Below are 25665 nucleotides of genomic sequence, written 5' to 3' on the forward strand. Positions count from 1 at the left end.
ATTCTTTAGAATTAAGTCAAAATGAATTTCAGAAAATTAAAATATAAAACTAAAGGACAAGGTTTTGTTTTCATGACTGTTTTGATCCTATGTTTAGAAGGAAAATTTACTACCTATAAAAAAAGAGTGCAAAATGATTATATGACATAATTTTGTTCTAAGAAATGAAAACATACTAAATTTTTCAGCTGAAATCTCAGTACATATAAATACTTATATATAATATACAATATTTTTATATTGAAACTATTAAGTAAAATTAAGTATATTAATGCATTTTTACATAATGTATTTTATACAAGAATTTTGCCATGAAGTTATTTTTAAAAGGTAAATGCAATTTAGTATAACTTCCCATATTTAATCACTGAATAAATGCTAATTAAGCATGTTCTTTTTGTGAAGCATCGCCTTAGGTATGAATATTATGTGACAGTCTTTGTTTACAAAGAATTAACTTAATTTTCTAAACTAATACAGTGAGGATATTAAATAAGATAAAGAAGTTTATGTAGGAATTGCATACTGCTTACTAGCACTGCTGCTGTAAAAGATTTAATACATTATTCTATATTGCATTCCATCTGCATTTATACTCTGAAATGCCCACCACAAATTTTTGCTGGCTAGAATGTTCAGAGCCCAGGTTCAATGCTGACAGTGCTACCGATTTTAATTCTAAGGCAACCATTTTCGTTACAGACTTTGACCTTCTGAAATTCAACACTAGACTTAAAATACTTTAATCATTCTACTTAAGTTTTTTAATTTTTTTTAAATGTTTATTTAATTTTTGAGAGAGAGACAGATCATGAGTGGGGGAGGAGCAGAGAGAGAGGGAGACACAGAATCTGAGGCAGGCTCCAGGCTCTGAGCTGTCAGCACAGAGCCCGACACGGGGCTCGAACCCACGAACCGTGAGATCATGACCTGAGCCGAAGTCGGACGTTTAACCGACTGAGCCACCCAGGCGCCCCTCTACTTAAGTACTATTTTAATTATACAAATTTAATAAAGTTCATGTGGTTTTATTCTTATCAAGATTCTGAGAGCCAAATAAGTTTTTATTTCTTATTTACAGATGTAAATTTTATAGCTTAATGGTTTACAAATCGTTTTTTTCCAGGTAAAGTGTACTTTTTCTAAACTGTTTTATTATACTCTTTCTAATGTTAATGTGCTAAAGGGACTCCAAGGTAGACTCCACACAATGTTGAGCCAGCAATCCCAGCAGCTTCATATCATGCATACTGCAGGTAGTATCCGGTAACAAATAAGAGGTAATGGGGTTCAAAGGATAGAAGTCATGAGTGCTTCTGGCTGGAACAAACATGGAAAGCATTTTGGGATGGATTTTGAAGGATGAGCAAGATTTTGTCAGCTTGCGATTTAGAAGAGGAGGACGTTTCACACAGAGAAAAGGATTATAGCAAAATGCGGAGGTGGTGGAAGTATGACATGAACAGGGCATGGCAAATAGTACAGTTTGACTAGAAAGTTATAATTTGAAAAGTAACTTGAGGCTCAAAATTAAGTATTTAGGCCTTACAAAGTTGTCAGTGACAGAGGAGACACTAAAGCTTTTGACCAAGGTGCTAAAATAGTTTAAATTAAGATAAAAATGACATGAGGATATAGCATATGTTGGGAGTTGTGTGGGAAGAAATGATGGTATGGCTTATGTATGAGCAATATTCTGATGAAAGAGTCCAAAAGACATAGGAATATGGCTGACTTGGAAGAAAGAAAAGTAAAAGATGTTTTCAGCATTTCAAATTTAGATTATTGAGACACAGGGGACCATAGTAATGAGAGAGGGGAAACCTATATTTTGAAGGGACAAAGACTAACTGAATTTTAAATATATTTTATGTCTAGCCAAGTTTCAGCAACCAACTAGTCATCACTGCCACTAATTTTAAGCACTTGTATATCATGATTTAAATTTGTATATGAGTACCCGTTGTCAGATATGGAAGGCAAATACAAGTAATCTTTGTTTTTATGGTACATTGTTGTTTTGTTTTTTAACTTTTGTTTTCACAGGAACAATATAAACAGACATTCCCAGCACAGTTAAAGAAACCAGAGTCATCCAAGAGCTTGAAGAAGGTTATTGCAGCTTTGTCAAATCCGAAAGCAACCTCTAGTTCACCAGCACATCCAAAACAGGCGTCAGAAAACAACCACCCTAATCCATTCTTGACAAATGCACTTTTAGGTAATCACCAACCAAATGGAGTTATTCAGAGTGTCATTCAAGAAGCTCCTCTAGCACTTACTACCAAAACTAAAATGCAGAGTAAGATTAATGAAAACATCGCTACTCCAAGCAGCACCCCTTTTTCCTCACCTGTAAATTTGAGTACAGGTGGGAGAAGAACCCCTGGCAGTCAGACAGCTGTAACCCCCTCCGCCTCTCCCATACTGCATAGTCAAGGGAAGGAAAGAGCAGTTAGCAATAATGTAAACCCAGTGAAAACACAGCATCACCCCCACCCTGCAAAATCTTTAGTGGAACAGTTCAGGGGAACAGATTCAGACATTCCCAGTAGTAAAGATTCTGAAGATTCAAATGAGGATGAAGAAGAAGATGATGAAGAAGATGAGGAAGATGATGAAGATGATGAATCTGATGACAGCCAATCAGGTTATTTTTTATTTTTAAATTTGAAGTATTTCTGTAAATGCTATCTGAACCAAAACATTTTAAGGAGGATCTTAGTTCACAGACTTATAATCATTGTCATTCACTGTGTTTCCCACAGCTATGTGCCTTTCTGTAATGAGCTGGTAAAATATAGGAGGAACTGAAATTGGAAATCCTAGTTAAATTCTCAGCTTTGTTATTCATTTAACATTAAACAAATAACTTTAAATGAATATAAATGATGCAGGAATTAAGAAATCACAAACTTGGCTTAATTTTCATTTAATTCATGACCACTCATTTGTCTTTTCTTTTTCATCTCTTCTGCTACCTGTTTAAGTGTTGCAGCAGGTATTTTCACTGAGGTACAATTGTAGTCACAGTCATTTAGAAAGTGCTAAAAACCTAAATCCCTATGATTGTCCATTAGCAACACAGAATTTGTATAATAACAAGTAGAGTACTCCTTGATTTTATTTTTTAATTCGCTTTCTAGTATTTTTTAAAACTTCTTTCTGTTTTTCTTCTCCTTAACTCTCCTCCTTGTTCCACAGAAGATTGGAAGCATAAAATATAAGATAGTTTAAATCTTAAATACAAAAATGAAATACATATTATAAAAAATATTTGGACTTATTACTGACCCTCCACAAGTCCAATGGTAAATTTTTTAGCTACCAATATAAATAGGAAAATATAGTCAGTTATACAACTTAAAGTATCTAAAGTCGCTCAGTGTAAGAACAGCTTTTCCTGATAATATTTTTTCCTGGGATTCCCATAAACACAACTTTACATGATAGAATATGACTACCATTATTAATAACTTTTGAAGACAGTTTTTATAACAAATTTCAACATAGGCAGATTCCACAAAAGCTGTTATTCTGGGAACCTTTAAGATACATTCCAAGCATCAGGCATGCGTTTATCAAGTTTAATCCAGGAGTAGATTATACATATCTATAGGAAGAGATACTTTTATAGAACTACATTGCTAGAACAAACTTAAATTATTAAACCATTAAGTGATCACACATAATTATATCTGTAACCTGGTCTTTGGTGAAGCCTGATGAAATCGTGCACCTAAATAGAATAACTGCAGCCTGAAAAGTCAAGAATCTCTAAGAAAATGGTTTTCTTTTACCTCGAAGTCCAGATGAAAGAATGATGGTAGTTCCAGACTTCTCTTCCTCATACTGAACCTAGTATACTTCTAAAGCTATTGGAATCTATTAATTTAAATAATCAATTCTATTCCCTCTATACCTTAGTTTCTATATTAAATTAAAAGTGATTTTGAAGCCACTAAGCAGAACTCATCATGTGAATAGTGCCATGTGAGAAGAACTGTTTTATGATTAAAGAGTTGAGTAAAGCTGATACTTTTAATGAATTTTGAGGATTTGTAGTCTGCATACATTGTACTCAAATAGATTGTTAGATAGTAATTTTTACATTAAGTCTTTAGGAAAGTTGCTCAGTTGAGTTCAATCACAGATTCTGATTCCTAAACTATCCCATTTAGATACAAACTGCAAATGTTGGTGATTATCTAGTTATAATATACGAATGCTTCTTTTACTTCCCAGAATCAGATAGTAATTCAGAATCAGATACAGAAGGATCAGAAGAAGATGATGATGATGATAAAGACCAAGATGAATCAGATAGTGATACTGAAGGAGAGAAAACGTCAATGAAACTGAATAAAACAACTTCCTCTGTCAAAAGCCCTTCCATCAGTCTCACTGCTCACCCAACACCTCGTAACCTCCACATAGCAAAAGCCCCAGGCTCTGCTCCTGCTGCCTTATGTTCTGAATCCCAGTCACCTGCTTTTCTTGGCACACCTTCTTCCACACTTACTTCAAGTCCACACTCTGGTACCTATACTTTATTTTTATTATTGTAAAGTAGAAGTCAAACCATAGCAAGAACTCTTATTTATACAGTTTTCTGGGGATGATCTCATTGGACTCAAGCGTGACAGCTAGATTTGAGGTTGGCTAAGAAAGGTCCATGTGTATTTTCAAAGGATATGACCCATTACCATTTTTTTTTTCTGTGTTTCCAATTTAAGAACACGATTGATGACAGTTCTTGATTTTGAATACTTTCCTGCTTTGGTATTCAGTTTATGCTTCTAGAATTTAGAATTTGATGGATAGTTGGACTTTTTTTGTACTTTATAAAAATGAGCTCACTTGGTTACTTAAGATACAATTGCATATCTGTCCAACATATAGCCAAATATCATTTGTATTAGTGAGTAGCATTATTATTTCATTAACATGCCACATCTTTTTTTTTTCTATTTGATCTTTTATAAACTTCCAGAGGTCTTCATTAAAAGTTTTTACATGAATTCCAAAAGGACTTTTTATTTCTATTTTGGTAGCTAAGGAAATATAGAGATATATAGTAAAATATCATGTTGTTTTATTTATTTCACTCTTTTCTTACAAATGTCTGGTTTTGCTTTCATTTGCCACAGTCCAGTATGATAGTCTGCTAATTTAAGAGGCGTGTATTTGCATTTGTGAAACTTAGTCATTGTCTATAAAGAATTTTACATGTAATCATAATCCTATTTGTCCCTTAGGTTTAAAGACCTGGTAGTAGTTTTGACTATGGATTTATACGAACATAGATGTATAGTATTTTTAAGTGTATGAGCCAGCTGTTGAAATTTTTCAGCATCTTAAAAAGTCATATTCTCAAAGAAAACAACTGTATCTGGTTTTCTGAAACCTCTGTCTTCTATTTTCTTCCTCCTTCTTTAGCTATTTCTTTAAATACAAAATGAGAGGAAAGCTACGTATTTTTGTCTTCCATTGTATTTTCTTTAGAAAGACCAGTTATTCTGTCATGCAGACCAAAGAAGGAAAAAAGGCCTCTATTTGATACAGTGTTTTATTGAAAATCATCTAAAAATAACCTACAAGTTGCAGAAAGACATTAAATGATTCAAGTCATTAAGATATATTATTTAAAGAAAATTTTCAAAACTATCAAAAAATTATCATCTGTACAAGCTAATCTGTTATGTTAACTGGCTGAATTTTCTTGAAGGCACTTCCAAAAGGCGAAGAGTAACAGATGAGCGTGAGCTGCGTATTCCTTTGGAATATGGGTATGCAAAGTAGGATTTCTCTCGTTGCCTTTCCTCCACATATGTGTGCATGTTTGATTTCTCACTCTCTGCTGTTAGTAAAAGAACTGAATAGACTGCATGGTATTCATTAGAGCAGAAGAGCCAGAGCAAAGGGCAAAGAAGTTAATATATTAGAAAACTGAAATTCAGCCGAACTGCAGTGTTTAGGTATGGCGCATCTGGAATGGAATCACACAGTCAGGTGGGACTAGGACTGAAAAGAAGCAAGCAAGAGAGAGTCATTGGCAAAGGGCTGGGACACAGTTAAGAGTATAAGAGGATTTTGTGAAGATGGGGTTAAAGGACAGTAAAAGCCACTGTGGCAAAACTGGGGGGACTTGCCCAGAGTTTGGCTAAAATGGTTTAGGTGGAACTGAGACTGTTTACATTAGAAGTACATGATCCCCGAGGAGCAGGGAGCCAAGTTCACTTTACTCTTTCCACTTAAAGCTTTTCAGGTGTAAAACATCAGTACACCTTGACACATTACTGAATTGGTCTGAAAACCCAAAGTAATACCAGTTAACGATTTCTAAGAAATTTAATGGAGTTTAATATTTGTAAATTGGGTCTGATTAATTTTTCATTGAATTACTTAGTTAATCAAAATAATGATAAATGTATCTGAGTCGTATGATTAGGGACTTATATTTCTTTTATTTGTATTTTTCCTGCTGTCTAAAAAGCATGTGTTCTTAATTTTTTTTAAAAAAAGCTTTCTTAAAATTAAATATGTTATAACCCTCATTTCTGTTATGTGTAGCTGGCAAAGAGAGACAAGAATAAGAAACTTTGGAGGGCGCCTTCAAGGAGAAGTAGCGTATTATGCTCCATGTGGAAAGAAACTTAGGCAATACCCTGAAGTAATAAAGGTACATACTTTTCACCAAATAACATACATTTGGTGCCTATTACGCATGTTTATGGGAAAGAAAAAGTGCTCTCCTTTCTCAGAAAATATTCTCTTGTATGAGACTAATGTACTTAACCTAAAGTGATCTTCTCTAAACCCATAGCCCCTTGCTAGAATATGCAAAACATTAGTGTCCTGAAGAAAGCTATACATCAAAGCTGGGTTGTAATTATTAAAACCTGAAGTGGAAAAATATGTGATTTTTTCAGTATCTCAGCAGAAATGGAATAATGGATATCTCAAGGGACAATTTCAGCTTCAGTGCAAAAATAAGAGTGGGTGACTTCTATGAAGCCAGAGATGGACCGCAGGTATCCACTTTTTAAAAAGTACAGTCTTTAAAACAAAACGTAGTACCATAACCTAAATGAAGTAAATTTCACTACACTCTGGAGCATTGCCTTTTGTTAGTTAATTCATACAGCTATACATATAACTTTGTGGTTAACACACACCAAGGCTTCAATCCACTGTATTCCAGTAACAAGGAGCTTTGACATAACAGATTTCTTTTTCAAATTTTTTAAGTAAAATTTTTCCTGTTTATTAATTTTGTCAACAGTTTTATAATTTATACAGGTATAAAAGTATCTGCGTGTTCACATGAAATATAGGAAAACATTAGTTCCCTGAAAGGTAAACTGACTGAAAGGTAAATTAATTTGAATAGGAAAAACATGCTGTTGGAAGTCAGTCCAGAAGGGAATAAAAATATGCCTTAGTTTTTTTGAAAGATCTTGTCCATCTGATTATGCCATGCTACATGATCCATTTTTACGGTGGGGGGGGTGGGCAGAGGGAGGGAGGGAGGTTCCTTAATATTAGGGATGTAAAATTTCTGCTTTTTACAGAAATTTAATTTTTTAGTTAATTATATACATTTCTGAAAATATCACCATAACTCCCTTTTTGCTTATGAGTTAAGTATACAGCCTTACCAATCAGCACAAAGAACCCACTGTAGAGACTTCATTTCCTATATGTTTCCTTTATTGTTTTGCTTTTGTTTCTTACTTGGATTCAGCTGCATATGGTTAACTTTTCGCTTTAACTTTATCGGCTCCATTGTAAGAGGTCCTAGTTAAGGAGTGAGGAGACCATACTTGTTCACCCATGAAATAGTTCTGTGATTTCAAACAACATCAGAATAATGCCCCCTTTTCCTCAATTTCTTTGTCCGCAAAATAAAGGCAATAATAATTTTACTTCTGCCTCCTAGGATTATGGTGAGGTTAAATGAGATCATATGCATGAAAATGTTTCAAAAGGTTAAATTGCTCAGCCAACTGCAGTTGATATTTTCTTTCTTGATTGAATCTTTCTCCCTTTTGGCCCATTATAATGCACAGAAAGAAATTTTTTTCTGGCAATAAATATTTTCTAGTGTGAGTGGGCAGTTTTTCCATCATATCTTACCCTCTAATTTTATAGTTAGAGAAATAAGAAAGGCCTTCCTAATTCTGCAGGAGATTTATTTTGAGAGCTCAAAGATTAGGGGAATTTTCCAGGATCATAGTCTCAACCAGGCAGAGACATAACTAGAACTCAGGGTTTCTAACAGTGTTCTTTTACATTCAACCCATTACCTATTTTTTATTATTGTCCATGACTTTTTAAGGGACAAGTTATGTCCAAGTCCACTTGTTTCTTTCCTGGTAATTCTAAAATGCCAAAATAGATTTATTTGAGGTTTAGCTTCTTTCCTGAAATATATTCTAGAATTTTTCTCTTTTTATTTTTTAAACTTAAAAAAATGTTTAACTTAAACTAAATCTGCCACCAAACAGATTTTCAGAATTTTGGAGTTATTTTACCCACTTCCATATATGCTGGATCAGTTTCTTGTCACAAAAAAATGTTAGAAGACAATAATTTATTTAAAAATTCGAATCATTCTTTAATCTTTTGGCTCATGTTATCAAATCTTTACTTGTCTTATTTCTGCCAAAGATATCCTTATGTTTTTAAGTTAAATAGATTTTTGTTCTGAGAGAAAAGCTAATTACTGTTCAATACATAAAGGATTTTTAGTTTTGTATCAGTGATAATTAGACTTAATCTATAAAGCCTCATTAAGCAGAGTAAAATGTTCTTTGACATCCATTCACTTTTTATTAAGCATAATCAGTGTTTTCCAAATGCATATTGCTTTGTTGAGAGATCAATTCATCAAGGAAATATGATGAATTACTAAATCTAGAATATGTTAAGCTGCCAACATTTCAGTAGATTGCTCAGGGAAAATATTAGCAATTTTGAGAGCACTTCTGTCAGTTTAAAAAAATTAGGAAGTTGGATTCGTTTTAAGATACTTTCAGAGAACAAAAATTAAAGGTAAGTAACCCAAAAAAGTTTAGTTAATTAGAGATACATATAGTACATACAGTTGTAGAACCGTATACATTTCCATATATGATCAAAATGTATAAGATATAGGTAATTAGAAATGTATATAATTATGTAAAATTTTCTATGAAAATGAACAAAGATTATAGATTTTTGTTAGAGAAACTATGATCTGTAATAATTTGATATGCCTAAACTTTGTAGAAGATGTAAAATATAGTTTGTCCAAGCCACTGTTGCTATGCAGAGATGATCTGTATGTGTTTACAATATGTCTGCCTTTATACAAATTCTAGAAAGGGAATGATGACTGTATATATACTGAAAAACAAAACTGCATATTGGAAAGACTGAGAAGAAATTTGTCAAAATTTTAATGATAGATGTAATGATTGGTGATACAATGGATCATTTTTTTTCTTTTTACTTCTTACAAGTTTCACATTTTCTAAATTTGCTTGTATTACATACAACGTGAAAAGCAACTTTCAATTAAATAAATACATATGGTGCGCCTGGGTGACTCGGTCAGTTAAGTGTCCGACTGTTGGTTTTGGCTTAAGTCATGATCCCGTGGTTTGTGAGTTCGAACCCCACGTCAGGCTCTGTGCTGTTAGTGTGGACCCTGTTTGGGATTCTCTCTCTCTCTCTCTCTCTCTCTCTCTCTCTCTCTCTCTCTCTTTCTTTTTTCTTTCCTTTTTCTTTCTCTGCTCTTCCCATGCTCATGCTCTCTCTCTCTCTCTCAAAATAAATAAATAAACTTAAAAAAAATAAATAAATACTTCAATCCCTTCTAATAAAGGTAAGCATTCAGTTTTCCAAAGGCATGGAAGTTGTACATAATGATTTCAGATATTACTGCTACAGTTTTCCAAGCCCCATTTATCTATTTTGGGTGTTTAATATTTGCAGATTCATTGCTATTCTTAGTCCCTTTCCTAAACATTTGCATTGGAAAAATAAACTTTCTCCATCATATTTTTCCTTTTCCTCTTAAACTTATCAAAAGTATCCAATATTAGTTCTGTAAGTTGTTATTTTGCTCAAGGCATTTCAAAAATTTCAACAGTGGTAATGCAAAGCTCTATATTTTTTTTACAAATGAAATTAATGGAGTTTCTACTAGAAGATAATTCGAGTCTGCAGTAGAGAACCATGGTTTTTTTGTAGCAGTTATTTTTCAACTCAAGATTATTTCTGAACTTAAGAGAGAGTATGCATATATTTATTAACAGCAAGCATCTGAAAATATTGACTAACTTTGGATATAATACAGTGGGATGAGAGGTATGAGAACTTACATTTATTGAAATTTAAGTAAATTCATCATTAAAGGACAATCTAATGATTACTTTCAAAAATAAGAAAGCAGGGTGCCTGGGTGGCTCAGTCAGTTAAGCATCCGACTTCAGCTCAGGTCATGATCTCACTGTGAGTTTGAGCCCCATGTTGGGCTCTATGCTGACATCTCAGAGCCTGGAGCCTGCTTCGGATTCTGTGTCTCCCTTTCTCTCTCTGCTCCTCCCCCACTTGCACTCTCTCTCTCTTAAAAATAAATAAATGTTAAAAAAATATTTTTTTAAAGTAAAGAAAAGCCTTTAAATCAGAGTTGACACAAGAGATGGTGAGAAAAGACTCTATTCATTATCAGTGTTATTTATTTCAGTCTATAAATGTGGTAAATATTTATAGAATCAGCTACTTGTCAGTATCTATTGATACTTACATGTCAAACACTTCCTACAGGCTTCTATAAAAACTGTGATTTTAGGGATAATAGGCTTCATGGAACAAAATGAACAATATTATAAGGCCATGGTTTACTAGCTGGCTACCTTCTATGTTAGTCAGTGAAACCCTTTTGAAAAGAGTATAAGGTAAATAAATTTTTTATAGATTTCTGCTTCATCACATTATAAAGAACTTATTGAACCTAACGTTTGTCATTGTTTTCATTTTATTTTGGTTTTGGGTGTCAGGATAATAAAAAGTAAGGATGAGCTAGGCATACGTTGGTAAATATAAAATAAGATTTTTATTTACCTAAATATTATATTTAGGTAAAAGAGTATTCATATTTTATTAGGAATATATGAAGGCTTCACAATAAATTATTAATGACATAGATTATTTGAAATATATGATAATCTACTTTGAAAAGTATTGTTGTGAACTGCAGAGAAAAAACATTTAAGCATAAGTATAATGATAAAATTATTTTTCAACCAGTATGTTCACATGCATAGACTAATGAATGTTTACTGTATTCAGGCTGTAAAAAAAAAAAAAAAAAGAAAAAGAACGATGCACAGAAGGAACGAGTTAAAAGTGACTTAGAAAATATTGCTTTTCTATTTGAGATGTATATATTTTTAAAAGATATATATATATATATATATATATATATATATATATATATATATATATTTTAATGGCATAAGACCATGAGAAAAGAAAGATATTTATTGTTCTTACTGAAAAGAACCATTTTTCTTAGTCATTTAATCAATAAATATTTGTGGCAAATACTTAATGTGCCAGGCATTTTTCCCCAAGGTAAATTTTCCTTAAAGGCATTTACCATAAAGAAAACGGTGAACACATTTCACTACAGAAGTGAACTTGAAGGCCTGGCTTTGAAAAAACAAAACAAAGCAAGTGTTTGTAGAGAAACTAAAAAGTACAAAAGAAATAAAAGTTATGATTACTGGCTTAAAGAGGTAAAACACTAAGTACAATGCTATCAAGTTAAAATCAGGGTTTTATTAGTAAGGAATTTAGGGACACTTCACAATAAAGCAGACAACATACAGTCTCTGGCAAAGATTATAATGCTGGTAATTATTTCATATAAGTAAAGAACAAAAGATTGGGAGTCAGCAACCAGGGTTCTAATTCAACTCTGCTGTTAACTGTCACACCTAATGCAACATAGCTGTGGGGCTATATGGACACTGAGAACATGAAAGATCAGTACCAGAAATCTAAAATACTGAAAATTTATGTCACTAATCTACCAGGTAGGATTTCTGATGGCTAGGCAAGGGCCTATACTAGGAGGCCAACCGTATGAATCCAAGTGTGGAGTTAAGGAAGTATTTGAAGGTCGTGACTCTTAGAGGGTAACCTACTGTGAGTAACTGGAAAGCAGGGCCAGCCTTGTGGAACAATTGTATCAAACCACATCTTTCTCACTGGTTTTTAATAGGTGATACCCATCTCCCAGGAGATAATCTTACTCTTTCACATCTTTGAAATGCTATTTAGTGTATGATATTAATAAACTGTATGATTACAGTGGATTAAGAATCCCTAATGCTGTAAAGTTCATGGTACATAAAGTTCTCACTACCTGCTTCTGGCACCATAAAGTAGCCAAATATAGACATAATGCTAAATTATGAAATAAGCATAAGGAAATTCAACAGAACTTTGATTTTTCTCATGATACTAGCTTTAGTGTTTTCTTAAAATAGGAAGTCCTGTCAAAAATATTTGATGCCTCACTTTGCCTGTGCTCTTAAGATTTTTTCTTAGACTCCTGTCAGGATAATTCAGCATCCTATGTTGCTTTGAAAAACTGAAACCTACTTTTCTAGGCCTTAGTATCCTCACCTGTGATGTGCAGTATATATACCATAGGTCTTTAAGATCAATTCCCTTTTAGGTATCACATTCTAAAAGCTTTTTTATAAACTAATTATTGGGAAGTAAAGTATTCTGAAAGTACACTTACAAAGAAAAAGTAGTGAAAACATCAGTTTTGTTTACTTGAACTGTGGTTAAATTTACTGAAAACTAGCCTGAAATCAATTTGGTAAATGATCAATTCACTGAATGACTAACAAACCTAAAATTGACAGATCAAATATCTTACTCCAGCTTTAAAATCTTCACCTCAGCTGTTTTACTACCAGAGTCAAAGACTGGAATAGAGAAATAGGTCCCAATCCAGAAAAATAAGAGTAAAATTTATCCATTCACTTATATAACATTGAGCATTGGAGAAGTATTAGGCATCTCCAATATTAACATGGGAAATTGACTTTTAGTGGCCCAGCACTGCAAATCCATGCCGAAATTGCTGCAGCAAAGTCTTGGTGATATAAAAACTTAAAAAAAACAAAAACAAAAACAAAAACAAAATCAGTGACTTGGCAAATAGATTACTCAGTGAATTGACTTTTGGTGGACTGGTTTTCTTCTTTTACTTACATACTCTTTATCCCCTAAATAAGTCAGCCTACAAGTATGTAAAATCAAACACAATGGGAGCAACAAAACAAAAATAAAGATAAACTCTGATATAAAATTGAAGCAGGAATGAGACTTGAGAATACATTTCATTAAAACTTGAACATATTGCTGGTAAACCACAAATTGACATTAGCTGCCAGTAAAATGTAGGATCCTAGTTAATTACACAATTCAGTGTAAAGGAAAAAACGAGTAAATTGCTCATGAGATGTTCAATAATACTTTGGAGTATCATTTATGAAGAATAATGGAAACGTTGAAATACAAAATCATATGTAGATTCAATTTCATATAATTTTTGAATTTCTGAATATAGAAAACATTTTTAAATTATTCATTTAAAATAAATGTTTTTTTTAAGCTCTATTTAGTTTTTAAGATGTAAAATACCTGAGAGTAATGATTTTATTTGCAGGTTTTCTCAAGTATTTTTTCATCCTGTATCTTCAGTTTGTTCAGGATGAAAAAAACCTCACTATCATTTCCCTTTTCCATGTTACCTAGAGACCCCTCCCAACTTTAATCACCTCTCTGGTCTCCATTCAGACTTTTCTCTTTCATATACAGGTAGTCCTCCCTCCTGAAAGACCAATGTAATCACCTTTCTTTCCAACTCTAATTCTCAAGCCCTAATTCAGACCATCATTATTTTTTTTAAGTGGACAATTCCGACAACTTCTTGTCCCAACCTCTAAACCCTTTTTCAAATTTATTACAACTCAGCACGGTACATTAGAAGATTCTCATTTACCGTTAGAGACTGTTATGTCTTGTACAAACTAGGTGCCTCAACACAAGTTTATAAAACCTTACAGCCTTTTTAAAAAAAAAATTTTAATGTTTATTTATTTTTGAGAGAAAGAGTGAGACAGAGCATGAGTAGGGGAGGGCCAGAGAGAGAGGGAGACACAGAATCGGAAGCAGGCTTCAGGCTCCGAGCTGTCAGCACAGAGCCTGACCACGAACTGTGAGATAATGACCTGAACCGAAGTCAGATGCTGAACCAACTGAGCCACCCAGGCACCCCAAAACCTTACAGTCTTATATTTTACTTTTATAGTGCAGTGCAGACAATATGGTGTAGTATGCTTATTATTTTGTTTAGTCTTCTGAAATAAAACATAAATCTTTTTTCTTCTCTCTGTAGTATTTATAGAAATGAAGGTGTTACTGCTAAAGTTTGAAATTAGTAACTCTTGAAAGCAGAATAATGTAAAATAGGCAATCTGTCACCATCCCCATCGTGTTGATCATCTGTTTTCTTTGTATCCATTTTCTTTGTATCCATGTCTTAGTCAAAAAAGATTATTTTCAGGAGCCATTTACTATGTTAGTCTTAGAAATTAAGAAAAAATAATACGCTAACTCTCTTGATGCATAATTTTTTATTGACAAAAAAGCTTATAGCATATGAATCAAGTGATATAAATTCTGTTTCCTTTTTCTAAAGAAACATTCATCGAGAAAAATACTTTTTCTTTTTCCTTCTCACTTATTTTGACTACTCCATGAATTAAGGATGTATTTTAAGCTTCAGGTTTTCCTTACAGTCTATTTCTCGTTTTCTGAAACCCAGGAGTCAGAAGACTGTATATGTAGCACAATATATGCAGTTCCCTTAACAAGTATTTACTTTATAAATGCCGAGGGCAAAAATGTAAATGAAAATGTCACTATATTTGGTAAATTTTGGACACCAACATAATCTATTCCTTTCTTGACGTAGGTATGTTTTCCTAGCTGAATAAAACATAACTATGTAAAAATTGTAACTGAATAAAAAAATAAATTGATAAAACCCTTTAAATTTTGGCTTAAGTTGACTTTATGATTAATAAGATAGTTTAAAAACTGAATGTAGATTCCTTTACAGACTCTTTTATTAGTCTCTCTCTTCTCCAAGTGTCACAAATGTCACTTCTCTATTTTTCAATTTATGTGATGCATACTGCCTTGGTGCCTAAAAGCATAACAGAAAAATGAAAATCTAAATGAATCAAAAGCTTCCCATACTGGTAAACATAAAACTGTTTTGATGACTTTCTTCTCAGTGGTTTGTGGCATTAAAATGCAGTTCATAGAACTGTTGTTCCTATTGACTTCATTTGAAATCTGAGGAAAAAATTTTTACTTCCTTCAGAATTACTTTGTAAAATTAGGGGTGCCTGCGTGGCTCAGTTGGTTAAGCATCCAACTTCGGCTCATGTCATGATCTTGAGGTCCGTGAGTTCAAGCCCCACATCGGGCTCTGTGCTGACAGCTCAGAGCCTGGAGCCTGTTTCAGATTCTATGTGTCCCTCTCTCTCTGCCCCTCCCCACTCACTTGCTGTCTCTCTCTCTCTCTCTCTCAAAAAATAAACATTAAAAAAGATTTTTTAAAATTATTTTTCACATGAGAATTACTGAAAATAATTAGTATAGATATTATTTTTAACATACAAATATGGGTTATATGCATTTGGGTTTTTTGACACAATTCTTCTGTGACACAATCTTGGTCATGCATGCTTTCGTAGCTGAATATTGTTGTCAGTCACTTATCAAATATAAAAACATCTTTGTAACATCAATCAATTACATGTAGAGGTTAAGAGCCCAGGTTTTAGAGTGAGATAGTCCTAGGTTCAAAATACAGTTCTATTCCTTGTTGCCTCTGTACCTCAGGAAATTATTTAACCTTACTGGGTGTGAATTCCCTCAGTTGTAATGTTGGAACAATAAAACCCACCATATTAGAAGTGTTGTGAACATTAATGTATTGAAAATGCCTGGAACAAAGCACAGTGCTTGCAATGTGGGATGTAACTTTCATCCAGGATGGTAGCAGGAGTAGTATTTGTATTTTTAATGCCCATTGAATGAGATAATCAAGATTTCTTGCCCCAGATTAGGAATTATGGAATAAAAAGTAACTCAACAACTTTTTATTGTTTTTGGTTGCAGAACTGACTACAGTGGTTCAAGCTAAATTCCTAGTTTAACATTCTTTTAAGAAGAAAGCACATTTTGAAAATTTCCTTAACCTTCATAGTAAAGGAATTATCTCTCTCTCTTTACGTTTATTTATTTATTTTGAGAGAGAGGGAGAGAGCATGTGCAAGTGGGGGCAGAGCAGAGAGGGGGGAGAGAGAATCCTAAGCAGGCTCCACACTGTCAGTGCAGAGCCTGATGTGGAACTCTGAACCCACAAACTGTGAGATCATGACCTGAGCCAAAGTCAGAGCTTAACTGACTGAGCCACCCAAGCGCCCCTAGAGAAATTATCTCTTAAAAAATTACGTAACAGGGGCACCTGAATGGCTCAGTTGGTCAAGTGTTCAACTCTTGATTTCAGCTCAGGTCATGATCTTCGGCTGTGCTGACAACACAGAGCCTGCTTGAGATTCTCTCATACTCTCCCTCTGCCCCTTCCACACACACACACACACACACACACACACACACACACACACACTCTCTCTCTCTCTCTCTCTCTCTCTCTTTCTCAAAATAAATGTTTTTAAAGAAGAAGTAAGAAATAAAACTATTTTGAAAGGGTGCCATTCTTCTATCTGAACGTATTACTTTAGACAATAAGAAGGTAATATAACAGTGTATTTGTTTTGATTGACATATTGAGGATAATAAAAACCAGACTCAGATTGTATCTATGCACTGAGCAGGATTATTCCTATAATGCATTAGCATTATGGTAGTTTATGTGTTTCTCTTGGTGACTTATAATGGGAAATCTCAAATATGTAATATATACGATGTACCCATCATCAGCTTTAGAAATCATATAGCCAGTATTGTTTTACGTATGTCCCCATCTGCTTCTACTTTTCCATTTGCTGAAGCAAATCTTACACGTCTTGTTTTATCTGTAAAATATTCAATATATATCTCTAGAAGATAAGGACTCTTGTTTTCTACAAGAGTACCATTATCACACTTTAAAATTATGATTTCTGGATACCATCAAATGTTAGGCATTGTTCACAGTTTCAGTTCTTTAATTATTCCAATTTTCTGAAGGTTTTATATTTGAATCAATATTTAGATAAAATGTATTTGATACATCTTTTAAGTCTCCTTTAATCTTACAGTTTTTTTTCCTTAAAATTTATTTCTCAAAAAAACTGAGTAATTTGTAGAATTTCCTACAGACTGAATTTTGCTATGTAGTTTAACATACACTTCTTATCCTATTTTTCCTGTAAAGTTATAGTAATTAGGTCCAGAAACCTCATCACATTTAGGTTTGATTCATTTGGTAGAGGGCAAGATGAATTTATAGATGATGGAGTGAACCCCCATTAGAGGGCTGATGTTTACCTAGTGGTCTCTCTTTCTGGTGATTGACAACCATTCAGGTTCAATGCTTAGATCCCTGAATTCATCAGGTATTACACAATGCTGGTATTCTAACTCTTACATTCCTTCTTGATTTATTATCTGTAATATTTCTTTTTTTTGTTTAATGTTTATTCATTTTTGAGAGACAGAGCATGATGGAGTTGGGGGGGGGGGGGGCAGAAAGAGAGGGAGACACAGAATCTGAAGCAGGCTCCAGGCTCCTAACTGTCGCACAGAGCCCAACTAGGGCTCGAGCCCATGGACCATGAGATCATGACCTGAGCTGAAGTCAGACACTTAAGGACACTTAATCAACTGAGCCACCCAGGCATCCCTGTAATATATCTATAAAGAGAAACTTCCTTCAGTTATTTGGATAGCTTCATGCTTGGTTGAACTGATAATACATGAAAACAATCCATAGGGGTGTCATCACACAACTAATATTTTCAAATATCTGCCAACTTTATGGTCATTATAGTTTGGAAATGTGATTGGTATATCTCTATTTATGGGTTTATGGATACATGTGTTTATAAATATATTTTTATAGATCTAGATCTCTATTTAAAGTTGAACTCATTAAAGTAAGAAAACCAAAGATATGCCAAAGGCCATGAACAATTATAGATATAAATTTAATTAAAAATTAAAATTTCTAAGCTTTATACTAGCTTTATAAATTTCAGAATATCTGAATTTACATAGAATTTTCTGACATGTTGATCACTTGTGTTTATTTTTCTTTTAATATATTATTTCTGTAAAATGTTAATTAAAAGGGAATGCAGTGGTGTCTTTTGAAAGAAGAGGATGTCATTCCCCGTATCAGGGCAATGGAAGGCCGTAGAGGAAGACCACCAAATCCAGATAGACAGCGAGCAAGAGAGGAATCCAGGATGAGACGTCGGAAGGGTCGGCCTCCAAACGTGGGAAGTGCTGAGTTTCTAGACAACACAGATGCCAAATTGCTAAGAAAACTGCAAGCTCAAGGTAAGAGATAGAATGACACTGTAATGATCATACTAATATGTCTCCGCATTTCTTATGTTTTTGAATATGAATGATACTGCTCTCACTTTCTGAAAAGTAGATATTTGTGTTAGAATAAAACTGAGAAAATAAGGAATCTCACTGGTAACTGGAGTTCTTTGATTAGGTAAGCTCCTTTCAAGAGCCATACTCATAAACACATCAGATCTTGTGTGTTTAGAATTACAAAGGTGGGGGATAAGCTTTCAAGGCTTGCACAGAAAGGGAATCACCCAGCACTTGGCACATGCCTTAAGGTGGTGCCAACCTTCTGGAAATTCTCATTTTAACAGCTCCCGATTCCTTGAGGTGGTACAAGGGAATAACTCCAAAATATGTGGATCTGTGGAGTAAATTTTCAGTCAGAGAACTCCAATTACTGGTAAGTAACCCCAGTCTTTTTAGTTTGGGTTCTTTGTAGTCTGGATATATCACATATATTTTCAAAATGGCCAACTGATAGATTTAAATCATAATTTATTTTAAGATCACCAGAAAGTGTTACTTTTCAAGCACAAAGTGCTCATAATAACCTCAAATGTATTGTAACTGAAAGCTACACATAAATTATCAACATGAAGTTACCATGCTATGTCTGACACAGAAAGCTGACTAAAATAAAAGAGTTCTATATGAGTTTGAGTAACTAGGTACAAATGTGAAGCCTCTTAAGGCTATCTGAATATACATCAAAAGAGATGTATTGGTGTCTTATATTCACAAGCATATATAAAAACATATAAATCAATATAAAATAAATGCTTAATAATAAAAATTGACTTGAAAGACTAACAGGATTTTACTTCTTTGCATGGTTTTTTTTTTCCGGAAGAAAAGCTTGACTTATTTCTCTTTATTGTAAACACTATCATAATATTGACTTCTTTGGAGCTGTTTTGTTTTTATTATAAAATAAACACCCACAACAAAACTCAAAGAATAGAATGCTTTACAAATAAGACACTCGTTCTCACTCACTTTAAAATAAAAGACACTCATGAGCGGCATCATTATTAACAGTGTTTTATAAATCCATCCAGAAATGTGTATTCACACTCCTACATACACACAGTCATGTGACACAATATATGTGTACATATACATATGTAATATATTGTATCATATATATCTTTTCATTTGTAAAATAGATGGGCTTATGTACATCCTATTCAACTTGCTTAATTTATCCACTTAATTTATTCCACCTAATTTATCTCGAACATATTTCTATATCTGCACTTAAAAATCAACCTTAGGCTTTTACTAGCTGAATAGTAAAGTGATGCCACATATGGCTCTACCATTACTTCAGTTAATCAGTCTCTTTTGATGACTATTTGAGCTGCTTCCCAATCATTGCTACCACAAATGGTCCTGCGATAAACACATATTACACATTTATTCATATCCTTCTATAGGTATGGCTATTTCATAGTATAAAATTGTAGAGATAGAATCTTTGAATCAAAGGGTATGTGCATTTTCAGTTTTGGAAGCTAGCAGGCAAATATTGTCTCCAAAAAGGTTGCGCTGATTCATAGTTCCACTGATGGCATGTAAATTAACTATCTGGCATGTAACTTAATGTCATATAAGTTTTTCTCTCTTGTATGTTAATGAATTTTTTTGGTTTGCTTGTTTATGTATATATGTATGTATGTATGTATGTATGTAATCTCTATACCCAATGTTGGCCTCAAACTCATGCCCCAAGGTCAGGAGTCACATGCTATTCTGACTGAGCCAGTCAGGAGCCCCAAGAGTGAAAATTTTTTATGTTATTTTATTTGGTTTCTGTTATGATTTTTATCTCCCCTAAATAGTTATTAGTGAAGGTTGATAAAAAGTTAATATATTAAGAGATACAGCTATAAATGATGGGTTTTTAAAATTAACATTGTCAATAAACCACTGACTCTTCTGATGAATGTATAAGTGATGAGTGTGCATTATTTGCATAAAATAAGAAAGCTTGAAATTAACGGATACCCAAAGCATGGGCTCTTCATGCATGTCTTGAATATCTACTGCAAATACTATTAATACTTAGTATCTAAAATGGCAGCTTTATATATGGAAAATTAACTAAATTTTATTTTAAGAAAATAAAAGGAAATTATTTAACTTTTACCCAAATTTTTTTTTCTCCCTTGAGATTTCAAATTGGTTTGTATTCTGTTACATAAGTCTCCCTTGTTGTATTATGTTGCATTTTGCAAATTCTGTTACCTTTCACAAGATGATGTATATGTTTTTTCCTCAACATGTATATAAATGTTAAATATTTAAAAGTAAATTATTAATATTTACCAGCATATATGGTAAAATATGCATATTTTTTTCTTGGGAAGAAAGGAATGAATCACTTTATCACTCCTTTTATTTCTGAAAGGCTTCTACATTAACAGGTTGAGGGAGTTATTTGAAGGTATTCTAGAAGTTTCTGTCATATTATCCTACTAGGCCTCACCTAAACTGAAATACTGGACTTAATTTGAAGTAAAGTTCAGAACAGCAAAGTAAATGCAAATTTTGAATGTACACCCAAGCATTATGACATGAGAGTTCTCTAATTTCTCTAGAAAATAAAGATAAGAATCTGGCAGTTTTGATATGAAAAGGACTATTGACCTAATAAATAAACCTGCCAAAACTATTAATACTTTAAATTTTCTAAGATATGAAATAGTACCTCTCCCTTTCATATGTCATAGAATCTGAGATGCCATAGTCATTGCAATGTACCATTATTTCAAGATGTACCACTACAAAAGCAAAGTACTGCCAATTGTCACACATATTCTGATTTTAGAGTGTGTTTAAAAATTGCATCTTAGAACCAAAGAAATGTGGTGTATCTAAAATATTCCTAATTCTGTGTGAAAATAAACTATTTCAAAAGTAAACTTTTATCTTTAAATGGATAGGTAATTTCTTAATCCATAAAAGATCTTTTTCAAATTAATATTTCAAAAGTTATTTATGAGTTATTGGAGGATTGGAGATATATTTTAGCATCATCTTCCATTAACCCTTCCAGTTTACTAGATAAAGTTAGACCCTTTACATCCCCTCCCCTGTGTTAAAGTCTTATTAATAGAAAATCAACCATAGTAACCAATGTCACTTCTGCTGTTACAGGACAGAGGGTTAAGTTCTTACCTAAAATCTCAAGGCACTCAACTTTTCTTAAAGGTTTTTAGAACTAGGATCATATAGACTGTGAAGTCAGAAAGACTTGGGTTTGTATGTTGGCTTTGTTATTTAACCTTTGTGAGCCTTAGTTATTTCTTTTGTAAACTGGGCATAATGTTGCCTATCTCATAATATTGTTATGAAGATTAAATAAGTTTATGTAAATTTAATACAGCAGTTCAATAAATGGTGGAAAAAATTAGTAGAACTCAAGTAATTAATATTCATTATTCAATATAATATATAGATTTCTTAAAACTTATCTGCTACAAAGTTTAAAATAATGTCTAATGTAAGGTGGTATTTTATGAGTGATACTATGATACAGCACTTTATTATTTATTTATTTATTTATTTATTTTTAATGTTTATTTATTTTTGAGACAGAGAGAGACAGAGCATGAACGGGGAAGGGTCAGAGAGAGAGAGGGAGACACAAAATCTGAAACAGGCTCCAGGCTCTGAGCTGTCAGCACAGAGCCTGACGCGGGGCCCGAACTTACGAACTGCGAGATCATGACCTGAGCCCAAGTTGGACGCTCAACCGACTGAGCCACCCAGGTGCCCCATACAGCACTTTTATAGTTAAAAATATGCTGACCAGGTTTACCAGCAGAAGAAAGCATGACATGCTTTCCATGTCAGTTACCTGTTGCCATAGTAATGTTGGAAAACAACCAACCACACAATTTCAGTGATTTATAACACTAAGCATTAATTGTTGCGCAGATCAAAGCAGCTGGAGGTAAGTTAGGCAGCTCTGCTGATCTTGGCTGGGTGTTTTCACACACATGAAGTCCTCTGACTCCATGTGTCCCAACCTTCAGCAGCCTCGCCCAATCATGTCTTTATAGTAAAGGGCAAGCAAGGCACAAGCGAAGAAATAGAAATAGTACAAGTATATTTTCAACCTTCTATGTGTATCACAACTGCTAACATCCTATTAGCTAGTGAAGATCACATGTCTGAACTCAGAATCAAGGGACAAGAAGATAAATGTATGTCACCTCTTGATGAGAGGAACTGCAAAGTCACATTGCAGATGACTTGGAAGAAAGAAGAATGAATAGTTGGGGCCACTCCACTATATAGACTGACTATAGATGTCAGTCTATCCCAGTTTCATGCATTTGTCCTTAAAAATTATGAGAACTAAGTTGTCTTTAAAACTCCTTGACAGGGGCCCCTGGGTGGCTCAGTCGGTTGAGCGGCCAACTTCGGCTCAGGTCATGATCTCGCGGTCCGTGAGTTCGAGCCCCGCGTCGGGCTCTGTGCTGACAGCTCAGAGCCTGGAGCCTGTTTCAGATTCTGTGTCTCCCTCTCTCTGACCCTCCCCCGTTCATGCTCTGTCTCTCTCTGTCTCAAAAATAAATAAACATTAAAAAAAAATTTAAAAATAAAAAAATAAATAAAACTCCTTGACATTCTGTACTCTTTATTTAGGAGATTTAGACCCTCTTCTTCATAAATGAAAATGTCACTGGATTCAGAAACTACCATTTATATAGCTGATTGTGATACTGAGTTTTGGAGGCTTTGCATTTGTTCTATTTTGAGTCCTTTTTCCTTTTCATGTATTTTGTTATTTTTAAGACCAAAGCTAAAGCACTATTTTTGCATACTAGCTACTACTTTCCTACAAAGTGGGGATTACACAAAATGTGAAAAAAAAAACAAACCCAAAAACCGATGTGCTCAGATTACCCTTTGTGAAGAGAATTAAAAGAAGTATCATTTTTGTGTAGTTCTGTGTGTGGGATCTTCTTTGGTGAAATAATTTAGCAGTTTCTAGGGGAAATAAACATGAAATTTGCTGCCACACCATTCTCTCAGTTGGTATCTAACCTTAGGCGATTTTCTTAAAAATTATGTCCTTCATGACGATACCAGTTTCACACAGTCATTGTTTCTAGGTTAACAGTTATGTCAAGTTGTTAATAATATTTTTTGAAATGTTGTGTTTTTCAGAAATAGCCAGACAAGCAGCGCAAATAAAGCTTTTGAGAAAACTTCAAAAGCAGGAACAGGCTCGGGTTGCCAAAGAAGCTAAAAAACAACAAGGTAGGTGATTTAAATGAAAACATAAACATCAAGAGTGAGTGTTGGGGAATTCATAAGAAGTTTCTCCTCTTTGTTTCCTTGTTGATGATATCTGTGCTTCGGTTTTTACCACAGCAATAATGGCTGCTGAGGAGAAGAGAAAGCAAAAAGAACAAATAAAGATTATGAAACAACAGGTACGTTTATGCATTAGAACTGATTTTTAAAGCACAAGTGTTATATTGAGGCTTTATTGGCATATGTAGATATGTACATTATTTTCATCTTGATTTCTGAAATAACCACATTTCACATTAATATTATGGATCTTACTTAGAAAGTTGTCATCTTGCATTAATTAAAATTCACCTCATTTTTGAACCAAGTCTCATACTTCCAAGTTTTTAAAGCTTACCAAATAGTAGATTTGTATAAGTATTTTTAATATCCTGATAGACTTTGAATATAGGTTGACATCTGAACAGCTTTCAAACTTTTAAAATTAATTATCAATAAATGAAGGCTATTGCTTAAATGTTTAGATTTTAGTAAGAGAAGCTTCTTCTTCTGAAATACATAAAATATACATAGAAAGTTAAATTCAAGTTTATAGAATAAGGTTTGTGTCCACTGCTTCTGAATGCTTAAATATTCTTAGTGCAAAAAAAAAAAAAACACAAAAAAAATAAAACCAAGAATGCACTATTTCAACATATCCAACATTCTATCTTCTATCTATAATCTCTCTCCCCTATGTAGTTTTCAAAATTAAGTACAGGTAGGTGAAATGATTTTTAAATTTTTATAAGTGAATTAAGAATTCATGCAATGGCATGACAAGATATTGAGCATTTAAGATGTGAGGGTGTGAGCTACTCTCCCATCTCCATGTATTCGTATAATCATTAAAGCAGAAAGGAAATGAGGGAACTACTATTCATTTAATATTTTGAACAGCAAGTAGTTTTTTCTGAGTATGAAACGAAGTAAATTGTGTTATTATATAAATAGCTGCTAAATAAATGGCTTGGGTTGGATGTGATGTGGGATTAGAGAGAGTTGATGTGGAATGGGGAGTCAGAACTTAGTCTGTAGTCAGGCAGCCAAGAGTTGAATATGGGCTCTGCTGCTTAATATTTTTGTCATCTTAGATGAATTATCCTCTTTGTCTCTATTTCCTCCATGGTAAAAGGAAATAACCTCATTATCTAATGATTAAACGAGATCTTGGAATGTAGCGTATATACCACAATGCCTGGCACAAACAGATGTTCACTTTTTAAGAGACAGATATCAAACACCAGACTATATGGTATACTCCTCACTGTAATTTAATGTGGTCAATTGTAAACTCAGATTCATTCCTTAGTTTGTTGATTGTGACTGCTAAAGGCACTGTATGTATATATATATATATATATATATATATATATATATATATATATATATATATATTTATCAAAATAACATAAATATTTATTGTATATTCCATGTATATGTAAAAATAGTCTATATTTTATTTTAAGTGAAATACTAATTTTTTACAGCTTATCCTACTTCCTAATGCCTAGAGACGCACCAGATTTCATCAGCCTCTGAAGTTCAGTTTTGTGTTCCTAAGCTCTTAAAGTGGCTACACCTTAAGCCTACATAGTTTTTGCTGCTCATCAAAAAAGCATTGGGGTCCCAAGGTTCCAGCAACATGAATACAAATGAACTAATCTTAGATATTCA

General features: G+C 33.4%; 1 protein-coding gene across 1 annotated transcript in view; it reads left to right on the forward strand.

Annotated features, from left to right (window-relative positions):
• BAZ2B (bromodomain adjacent to zinc finger domain 2B) overlaps positions 1–25665 on the forward strand; it is a 186122-nt gene that overhangs the window by 89117 nt on the left and 71340 nt on the right. The window contains 8 exon segments of the mRNA XM_019457313.2: positions 2047–2650; positions 4246–4539; positions 5729–5789; positions 6574–6682; positions 6933–7034; positions 18447–18657; positions 23860–23952; positions 24067–24128. Coding sequence (XP_019312858.2) covers positions 2047–2650; positions 4246–4539; positions 5729–5789; positions 6574–6682; positions 6933–7034; positions 18447–18657; positions 23860–23952; positions 24067–24128 — 1536 coding nt within the window.

The sequence above is a fragment of the Panthera pardus genome, unplaced genomic scaffold (assembly GCF_024362965.1).
Source record: "Panthera pardus isolate Hobbes unplaced genomic scaffold, ASM2436296v1 HiC_scaffold_10, whole genome shotgun sequence".
Taxonomy (NCBI): Eukaryota; Metazoa; Chordata; class Mammalia; order Carnivora; family Felidae; genus Panthera; species Panthera pardus.